Source organism: Anopheles stephensi, chromosome 3 (assembly GCF_013141755.1).
Source record: "Anopheles stephensi strain Indian chromosome 3, UCI_ANSTEP_V1.0, whole genome shotgun sequence".
NCBI classification, from domain to species: domain Eukaryota; kingdom Metazoa; phylum Arthropoda; class Insecta; order Diptera; family Culicidae; genus Anopheles; species Anopheles stephensi.
This window is the reverse complement of record NC_050203.1, coordinates 41,302,836-41,313,646: the sequence shown is the minus strand read 5'-3', so window position 1 is coordinate 41,313,646 and position 10,811 is coordinate 41,302,836. Positions and strand designations below refer to the sequence as shown.

Genomic DNA, 10,811 nt, shown 5'->3' with positions numbered 1-10,811 from the left:
CTGTGAACTCATCACGCAAACGGAGGACAATGGCCGGTAGCCTAGACGATACTTACATCTCGACGCGCTCCACCTTGATGCCCCAGGCTTCGGTCGCTTCGTCCAGCGAAAGCTGCATGCTGCCCGAGATTGTCATTCGCTCGCTGAGAATTTCGTGCAGATGCCGGGTACCCATCGTGTTGCGAAGCGTGGTCTGGGCCAGCAGGCGGGTCGAGTGATGCGCATTCTCGACATTCGCAATCGAAACGGTGGCGTTCGACACACGATAGTACACCACGGCATCTACCGACACGGTGACGCTGTCCTTCGTCAAAACCTTTCGGTCACCAGAGGAGTCGACGATCGGAGACGTTTGTCGAAAAGAAAACCCACCAACATACGCACACCCAAAAGAGCCAGATCAAAGGGAAGATAGGGAATGAGATGAAAATGGAATCAGTAAACAAGGTGCTTCCCGATACGGATCACCAATCAGTGTTATCTGTTGCATTTGCGTAATGCGCCCTGGCTGGCACCAGCTACGCTACTTACCTCTTGCGGTGGTACATCGTACGTTCGCGTTCGCAGATCAACACGCGCGTATGCATCGATGCATGGCAGTATGAAGAAGATACCTACGAGGACGCACAATGGGATGGAAAGACAAAAAATTTAAAGACAGAACCGAAAGCAACACGGGAAAATACAATTAAGGTGTGAATCAATTAATATGCTAAGTACTTCCGAGCGGGAAAATAACGTTCGCCCTTTTCTTGTAGCTTCTTGTGCCAAATACCCTGGTCGGGCAGCAATCACTGGCCGGGGAGTTGGGAAAATTGGAGCGTGGTGGAAAATTGTTCCGGGTAATTTACCTGGTCCTTTGGCGCCTCCTTGCATCAGCCGACCTAATCGGAATATTACGGCTCGTTCGTATTCCTGCACCACCTGCCGACCGTAAGAAAGGAGAAGAATGGTTACCGGAAAGCGGAAGGTGTAATGGCGAGCTTAAATTATTCCCAAATTACCCACGCGACGAGACAGACGGGTTTTTCCTAACTTCAAGCTGCTGTCTAATTGAAAATTGGTGCAATTTGTCCATAAACGCTACACTTTAGGGGATGCTTTTAAAGATGTCAACACCATCCACTGCCAGGTGGAATATGACATACCGGTTTTTGCGGTTGTCAGTAAAACGTGGGTAATTAAATAAATAAATCTTTTACTGAAATCTTTTTACTTAGTATCGGGTTGATCGTTTTTTTTTGCTTTAACTGTTCTTTCTTTTTCTATAACTAATTTTTTTCTTGGCTTAACGGTTTCTTGAGTCATGCCTGCTTTTTCTGGCTTACTAGACTTTTTTATGCATCGTAATTGAATCCCACTACGGTGGGACGGTTCGGACGGGATTTGAACCAGGTTCCTGCCATGTGAAAAACGGCGCCGCCGTCGTTTCTACCAGGAATGGCAGGCATGACCTAAGAGGCCGGTAGACCAAGAAAAAAGAATTACCGCCAGAATCATCTGAACTAGTTTTGAAATTATCCAGATTCATATCAGTAATTAGTTTCGATTGTTTCGATTGAAATCTAATGCATTTAAACCATTTAACAAATGTGTTTGAAGGTTAGTTGTATAAGACACTGAAATCAAATTATGTCCTTCTTTTCAGGCACTGCAGCCTCGTGAGGCTTTGGTTGCTATTTCTGGGTTCCTTAACATTATTAAACCCACAGCAGCTGGAAGATCAGTCCTGAATGAGAGAAAACGGTCCAAGGCACAGAAAATTCGTATTATAAAGTACACTGATCCGTTCGAGGGTCCTCTAAGGACCAGCTCTGGACTACTCAGTCCTCTGTTAGCTCAAAGACCAGCTCTGGACTACAGAAGTAACAGAGGACGCCAATGAACTCACCATTTCGAATGGCGGGTGCTAAGGACTCTCTACAGAAAAGGAGTGAGCACGACGTGCTAGATAAGATTTTTGGTGGGGAAGATATGTAAGAAGTGAAACACAGCTAAACGTTATTTAGTGGTTTATTCTGCTCGACCTATTTTCGACTGCCTGTCCGATCGATCATCTCCCCTTATATAGGGTGCTTAGCACCGCTCTCTCTCTATTTTTCTCATTCCTTCTCTCTTGCCGTTATCGTATGATCATTCTCTCTCTCTATCTCTCTCTCTTGCCGTTAATTCTTTTTCTCTTGCCGTTAATTTCATCATCTCACAGATATATCCTGACGGTGTCCACAATCGGAAGGATACAATGGTTGGGTCACGTGAAGAGGATGCCCTTCTAGGAAGATGCTTGTGTCAGTTCATCCTTCAGCAGGTCCAGAAGGAAAACTCCATACCATTAACGATATTGACTATTTTTCACTATTAGTGTTTGAGTTCGTTCAGGAAATCTGTAAAAACCCCGGACAACTGGCAATTCTGGCAATAGATATCATGAATTGAAATAATTATTGCTGCCTTAGCCATTATTTATGTTGGTGGCTGTAGACTCGTCACCCAGAAGTTTTTTTTCTTGCATTCCCATGTCAGTTGATACAAGAAAGGTTGCTGTTGCTTAGGGATCTACCGGATTCTTATACCTCCTCGAGCATTTTACGAAATATTCCCAGATAACCAACAATGATGTCGAAAGTAAGTGGTATAGATGATTTTTGCCAAGAACAGATCGTCACGACATTGCGCCTCGACAACTTGGTCTGTTTCAGCTTCCAATGATGATCTACTACATGTTGCGGTAGGATTTTCTTTTACAGAGGACATAACCACCGCTACAGTCGGGATTTGCATCAATGACAAGGATCACCCTAGTTATCTCTGCTCTGCACCATTTGTTATGGATGAAACACATCCGGACGATGGTGTTTGCCACAGTCACCTCCTTGCCATTCGGGATGCTCATTCGATGTATCGCTCTAACATGTTTAGCATGTAAGGTGTCTTTCTGAGCTTCGGGCACCCGGTACAACACTAAACGGTCCTGTTCTGTCCATAAATGCCTTTTGAAAAACTCGACTTTTCAATAAAATGGGGCGGTTTCTTCTTACACCTTTTCTTACTCATGCTGCCTCCATTAAAGCGGGACCACTTTCTTATTCTTTCTTGTTATTTAGGTTACTTTTACTTGAATTGTGCAGGACTACCTCGTTTTTTTTTTGCAGGACTATAAAGTATTTTGTTCGATCCTAATGAGCAGACAACGAAGGAGTACGCTCCTTGTCCCCATTTGTAGTTTTAACATAGTTTTTATTATCACATGGTCATAGTCAGTCACAATCCTATTTGTATACCAACGATAGTCACACCATGTCCGCACTGAGCAGTTGCCCGTATAGAACTTACAAGTCTTTATCAGTGATTCAGCCCCTAGCAACTACATAGTAAGCAACATTTCAACACATTTTTCTTTCCCTAATTGGATTTTTCTCACGAACGAATTCTCCACATGCTTCCAAGCCATTCAAATTTTTAACCCCATCATTATGTTCCGGTACCGAATCATTCATCTTAAGTCAATAAATCTGTTGCACAATCAGCATGAGCCTGTTCCCCTCCAAACATTCGAGTTTCCGTCCCGAAGGGCGCCTCGAACCATTTTATTCGCGTGCATTATACGCACCCATAAAGCATTCGGTTTGTTTTCTTTTCTTTCCTTCCGGCCTCACCAGCAGCAGCAGCAGTGGCACACCATCGACGGTTAGTGGTTAGTGGCAGGAGCGAAATTGTTTGCCGGTCCGGGCGGTATTTTCATATTCACATCGTCCGTCACTTTATTTAAGTTCACACTTCATTTAGCCAGTCCACCCTTACGGTTTCCACGGTGTCCTACCCCGTTCGGTAGTTCGGCAGTCCCGAACTCGAGTTTTGGTTGGCCAAAGGAAGCTTTTGGGAAGGGAGGGAAGTTGCGCTGGGAAAATAGATGTGCGCTCTCAAAATGAGAGCAATTTCCCGTCTAGTTTTCCACCGTTCGGACGAGTTTTGCGGTTTACACGGTCGGCATGGTGGATAGCACGTGCGTGTATGTGTCCACGTGTTGGGAAACATGCGTGTGCTTGTGTATGTGTGTGTGTGTGTGTGTGTGTGGTGATATGCAAACCACGTGGAAGCCTGACTAAGGACCGAAATTTAAATTTGATTCCCTGTCTCTTCTGCGTACCCTCGTCTCGTCTGCGTCTCGATCGCGCCCACCAACAATGAGTTGGAATGATAGTGGAAAATTTGGTCGAAATTTGGCTGAAGCCCCGGCTCTTACCTTGAAGCAGACGAGCAGGCTGAACGGCATTGTCAGGACGACGAGCACCCAGGATAGAAATATCAGGATACGGCCACAGGTCGATGCTTCGCCGTTCGTGTCATCCTCGGCTGAAAGATAGTACAAGCAGAGTGTGAGTCAACTGGAAGAGGGCTGACACAACGCGAGAATAACGTCGATACAAAGAAAGAAGGTTAAGACGTGGTACGACTAGCGCAAGAAACCGTTGAAGGTTGTTTGTGAGTGTGTGTATGTGTGTGGTGGCACACACACACACCCAAACGTAAAGTGAAAAACTTTTATTAGATTTTCCACCATTGGCATTGGCTGGTGCGGTTGTTCTTTCGAAAAACTTCTACCACGGCTGCCACTAGTGTTGGTGGTGGTGCTGCTGCTGCTGGTGAGAACATCCTTTTTTACCACTCAGCCAATTCGAGCGGGTAATTGCTACAAGGCGATGGTTCACACCCAGCCTGTCACTTTGCCGGTACGCAAAATGGTCGCATGTGTGACAAGTGTTTTACATTAGGTAAAGCCAGAGAGGTGTAACATGTTGCGCCGACTTTACAATCGGTCACTTTGCGTTGATTGGATCTGTCACACCAGCAGACCAGGGTTAGGAGCTTGATTACGATTGTTTCAAAAGAATAACAGTTTTCAAGTTTGCTTCACTGCCGGTAATAATAGTTTAGTGCTAATGTTTTCAAACAAAACCGGTAAATTACAGTTAATGACATTATCGTTGAAAAACAATTTACTGGAACCTTTACATCATTGAACACAAGGATTGGATTTTTGCAAATTATCTATATCTTAACTATACTAAGTAACACAATTTTAAGTCAACATTAATTATAACTGGGGAAAACCACTAGTGTCAACCAGATAACTGACATTGCTACTAAACAGATACATTGAACCTGGGGAAGTTAGCTACAATTACCACTCAAAAGCTACAAATTAAAGTTACTATTTCGTTCCAGCAAATGATTACTGATCCCCATTGGCTATTCAAAATCCACCTTCAGCCATCGTTGTTTTCTTAAAGGCATGCTTTAAAAAGGCATTATTCTAAACGAGTCGAATCGTATTACGTTACTGTTGCTGGCTTGTTGTTCCCCCTCGCATCTTTGCCACCTTTTGTTATGGGCTCTATTTCTAGATCACACCAGCACACACACACACCCATAATTCAAGCGGGCAAACAAAACAAAAAACCACCCGAAAAAGCAAACATCAAACCGGAATTGAAACTTTTTACGCTCCTTCCTCACTGTACGCCAGTAAATCACTCCTGAAAGTATGCAGCCCGCACATCGCACCACGTCGATCGCGTCGACTTTTTATCCCGCACTGCCTGCTATTTAACAGTTTCTGTGTTTGTCCCTGTGACTATGAAAACTTGGGCTCAGTTCAGTTGCTGCTGTTGCAGGAAAGTGGATTTATGTTGAGACCAGTCCCTCCGGCCCTCCCAAAAATCGCCATTATGACCCCAAAAAACCACCGAAAAACGTTTGCGTTTGCATAGACACCGTTGCATCATCTTCCAGTGTCGATTCGTATCAGCCCGCTTTCGGAGCGGAATGGTGGCCAAACTTTAACGTTGACAGCTTTTTGCCGTCGGTGTGTGTTTTGGCTTGACGGCAACGAAACGACCAGCTTATAAACGGCCACCGAGGCAGAAAGTTGCCACAAAGATAAACAGAATTTAATTTCCAAAGTAAACTGGAAAGCTGGGCGCGCTTGTGAACTGTGCCCTGGCTCATATTGATGATCGATGGGGCCGGAATGGGCACACGCGGTACTCAAGGAAAAAGCATTATTTCGTCGGCGAAGTAATTTGGCAAGACTAATGGAACAAACCACAAAGCCTCGTAAATCGAATATCGAAATACACAATTAACATTTCCACAAATAATCTCAATCCACTTCAAAAGGATCTTTCCCCGCACAGCCAAAGACCAAGCGGCCTCCAATCGCTGACCAACCACCATCACGCAACAAACTGGCCATGTACAGTTGAAGAACTTAAAGCACCCAACCAACGCCCGGGAATCTTTAATACCCAAAAGCTTTAGTACCCCCCGGACACGGCTTGATTCTTTTGCAGGAAAAAATCGCCCAAAAAAAGGAAAAATGTTCCACGGTGAATTAAATGAAATACTTTATCCAGCTTTCACTTCTCCGGACGCACTCTTGGAAGACCTTCGGAGGCGTTCATTTAACGACCGTTTCGCGTCACAGACACAGCGCTTTCCCGGGCTAGTATAAACTCCCATCACTTTCGCCTCATCATAGCATTCATTGAAGGAAGCAGCAAGCGAGCAATAGGGCTCGTACCGTAAATTTTCATAAAAATCCCATAATTGAACCTGGCAGCAACTGAAGGATCCACGTTTAAGGAAAGCCAACAAAGCTAGATAGGACTTTGGAGTAATATCTGAGGGACTGTTTGACAATAGTACCAGTTACAACGGTCGTTGCAATTAAGTTACGCCACGAAGTTTACTACCTGTGCAGGAACTGACTAGCAAATGGTGTAATTTATTGTCAATTACTTCAAGGTGAAATAGGGACGCTTTGAAAGCATGCAATTGATATTTTCGCAACAATTGCTCGATTGTAGGGGAATAAGAAATTGTTTATCCGTTGAAGACGTTTTAAATAAGATTGTAAAGAGAATTTGCATATGCGCTTGGCATTTTTATATGTTTTGTTGAGTTTACTTCAGTTTGATTGAGTGACATGGATGGTGTGGATTATGTTTAAACGTGTTTTTGGTTGGATCATTTGAAAATATAAACCCGAAATTTTAAATTTAGATTAACAATTTGAACAATTTTGGTTTATTTGTGGACCTTATTTATCATTGAAATTGTGAATCGTAATATGATGTGACAAAACAACAACAAGATGTTGGAAATTTTGGTGCAATATTATCGTAAGACACACACATATATATATTTGTATAAAACTTTAACCCGTAATTTTGATAAGGCTACAAACTACCATGCATTGAAATAAAATGTAACGAAAATAGCTTAAACTCATTTATTTTTATTACTGCACCAACCCAGCAAAACTGTCATCTGTAAGGTGTGGTTAAATAGTGATACAACACATATAGAGGTTTGGGAGTATTACGCGACAACTTAAAACACACACACGTGGGACGGTAGTTATCTGTCATGCACGATGTTGTAATTCACGCTGGTGCTATATAAACTATGTGGATTGGTGTGTGCTGGAGTTGGAGATCGATCGTACTTTCTTGCTGGAACCATACGGTACGAGCGGTGTGCTATGCACGGGACAATACACGGGGACATAATACATATGCAAGGATTCGAAGAAGAGGAACAAGAAGAAGAAGAAGAATAATATGATGATGAAGAAGTAGAAGAAGAACAAGTAGATGAACAAGAAGAGTGGAATCAACCAGGTAGTACTATGGAACAAATGGTGTGTTAACTACGTCAACTGCGAGTAATAAGAGCTTTACGTACTTCCTGCAGACAATGCGAATCGGAGATGCCAATGTCGGAGATGGGGAAGATTGGACCGGTGCAAGTCATAAGAGCCGATGGTCGCGAGATGCGTTTTTATTTTATGTTGATGAATTTAGTAAATTGTGCACACCGAGACACCGAGCGAATTTCCAAGAGCGATCCCAGAGCGATGGGCAAGTTACGGGTCACATACAGCGAGAGATAGAGGGAGAGATGAAAGAGAAGAATCGAAACAATTTTGGAGAAAAAAAAACGGTGGGAAAATTGGCCACCGGAGCGAAACCTGGCCACTGGCCACAAGCCATAGATTTGTGGTGTCAGGACAGTCACGCTTTAATGGGCCGAGAAATCCACCGATCCGTCGACCCTCACCCTTCGGCCGTCACCACTTACCGTAGAGCAAAAGTGTGTTTTTCATTTTAACATCTAAAGAAAACAAAACAGTGAGATGCAAGAGATGAAAAGATGAGTTAGTTTTTCGATGATTAATTTTGCGGTAGCATAATTTCGAAATGCTTCGATTCGGTGGGTTGATGGGTTGGGTCAAATTTGGCATTTGCAGGAATTGTACGGTGTTTCGGAATGGAAGCGTTCAATGGATTCAGATGGCATCGAATAGGGGGGGCCAAATACGGTGGGTAGCGTGTGGGTTATGATTGGGTACAGTGTGACTGACTGTTGATGTGTGTGTCCTGGTGTCAGCATGAGGGTATACAGGGCGTTGAAGAAACTTAAATTGGCCAATAAGATAATGTTAAACGATCGCTCGCTCCATTTTAAACCATAACAGTTTGTCTATTTTGTGACAGCAATAATGGCTACATCTTTAATTTAAATAGCTAACCGAAGAAGGATGAAACTGGAACTAGCTTGCAGAGCTCAAAACTCCCTTCCAAATTTTCCAAATCTGAACTGCAGCATTCTCCTTTGTGTGGAAATCTCGCGCCACAACTTAACCCAACGACTAGTGAGCACTACATCTTTGCAGAAATAACAAACATTTGCTTTCAAGCGCTCGTTACCAGCTACCAGCTCGCGATGCACGTATGCACACGGTGCGCCTTTTCAAACCATTCCATTTTGCGACCCGAGACAGAAATTCCATTTTCTTCTACAACCTTTACTTGTTCTTCCAATCCACACCGACTGCTTCTTAAGCCACAAGACTTTATCGGACTTGCATTGCCTGGTGCGGTTCGGATTTCAGCACAAGAATTATGTGCACAAAGGGCTGCACCGGCCAAGCATGATGCACTCGCTGCCATTCCTTGCCTTGTATCGGGCATGAATTACTCCCACATGCCGGCGGTTGTTAGCGGCCCTGTTTATTTGGCATATTTATTTGCGCCAATCCCGCAGCAGCATGGGAATGACTTCGTGGAATGCAAGCCTTTTACTTTTTTTGCGGCCTTTTGCCGGGGGAGTGTCGAGATTTGTTTGAGCTGCACAAATAGATTTGGTTTCTAGCGCTATTCGCTGTCACCGTGGGGATGAATAAGTATGGCAATCTTAGCGGGGTTTTGTATATTCTGAAGAAATGTACGCGAAAGAATTGCTAATCATTTAACATCATGCTGATAAATTTAATTCGTGAAGTTTTCATTCTTCTTGAGCATGTCGGTAAATCCTCTCACCTCCAAAGTACGAAATTTTGTGATACATTTTACCGCAAGTATCGTTCGCTCACAACACACAAAGCCCAAACTATTTGTACATCGACCAAGCTCAATGTATCACCCAGGGACTTGGTTTCGATCTCCTGGAAGCGATGTGGCCAATGTTTATATCCCGTACGGAGAAACCCTCGCACACAGCTTTCATTGAAAAGGTAAATAAATTGCGTTGCACGTTAGCAAAAGGATTCCGTTTCCATTTTTCCCTCCACAGCCGGTGCTGCCAATCTTGAGGAGAGTTTTTGAGTGTTGCTGGGCTTGGTAGACATCCTCATTCATCTATGCTCAAGAAGAAACACGAAAAGAAAAACAGAACTCATAGCTTTCAGTCCTTCATTGTAAGCGATCAGTACGGTTCAGCGAAAAAGAAAAACCTTGTCTTTCCCTACGTTTCTTTTTTTGACGAATAAAAGCTATTTCTCTTGTGCGAGGTACAGCTTCGCCTGATCCCGAATGCTTCAGCCGGGTGGATGCTTCAGAAAATTGGAGCAAACAGGCATCAAGAGCCAGTGGTGAAGGGACATGCGAAGCCCAACCGTACCCAACTTGAAGAATGTTTTTTTTTTTTTTCTTCTTTATATATGAGAGGCCCCAGAACCTGCGTGAAGAGTGTCCAAACAAATGGTAAAGTATATGGTACACGAAACGACGACGACGACGGCGATGGAGACTCTTTCAACTTTTCCCCTTTTGCTGATGATGATCCTTTCAGCTGCTAGGACAATCACAAATACATATCTCATGCAAGAAAGCATAATTCCATTTCTGAACCCGTACTCCATGATTCACATTATTCGCAGGGATACGAAGCGAACGCACGCTGGCAACGGTACAGTGACTTGCCAAGCACTTGTGAAACCTTTTAGAGTGTGGTTCAAAGCGAGAGTGGAACCCGGGTTGTTATTCGCTTTTTCTTCAAATGACAAAGTTTTGAATACTTTTTAAAATACAGGACAGAACCGTATTTTGAGACTGAATTTTTCCTGATTTTTCATTCTTTTATGTTCGATTTTGGAGTCGTAGCGAGAAAGCCACGCCAACTATTAGGAAGCTATATGTACTTCATACGTATGAAGCTACAAGCTATAAATATCAGCATGTCAATTATCGGAAAGCTTTTTTCGTACCCGTCCAGATTCTAAACACACCACAAATTAGAACCGTCTAGTCAATGTTCGATAAGCTGCAGTTGTTGTGTGTCCCATCACACCATTGCCGATTCCTTGAAATAAAACCCAATCTTCTGTCTGCTGCTGCTGCTGCTGCTGATATGCTTAATGACGATTGTGGTTGAACGGTCTGGAGCCTTCCGCAAGCATAGATTACGTAAATGAAGACGCAATTAAAATGATATTACCCATAGAAATGGTCGTCACGCCGTTACGT

The 10,811-nt window shown here is 43.5% G+C and overlaps 1 protein-coding gene across 5 annotated transcripts in view; it reads right to left on the bottom strand.

Annotated features, from left to right (window-relative positions):
- Positions 1 to 10,811, bottom strand: part of LOC118512277 (band 7 protein AGAP004871) — a 63,977-nt gene that overhangs the window by 3,515 nt on the left and 49,651 nt on the right. For 4 of the 5 annotated variants that reach the window (XM_036056470.1, XM_036056471.1, XM_036056474.1 and 1 more), the window contains 4 exons: positions 4,244 to 4,353; positions 852 to 924; positions 532 to 614; positions 57 to 316 (listed from right to left, as the gene is read on the bottom strand). In XM_036056470.1, coding sequence (XP_035912363.1) covers positions 57 to 316; positions 532 to 614; positions 852 to 924; positions 4,244 to 4,353 — 526 coding nt within the window. Of the gene's footprint in view, positions 1 to 56; positions 317 to 531; positions 615 to 851; positions 925 to 4,243; positions 4,354 to 8,145; positions 8,179 to 10,811 lie in introns of all 5 variants that reach the window. The other variant, XM_036056472.1, reaches the window with a different exon arrangement.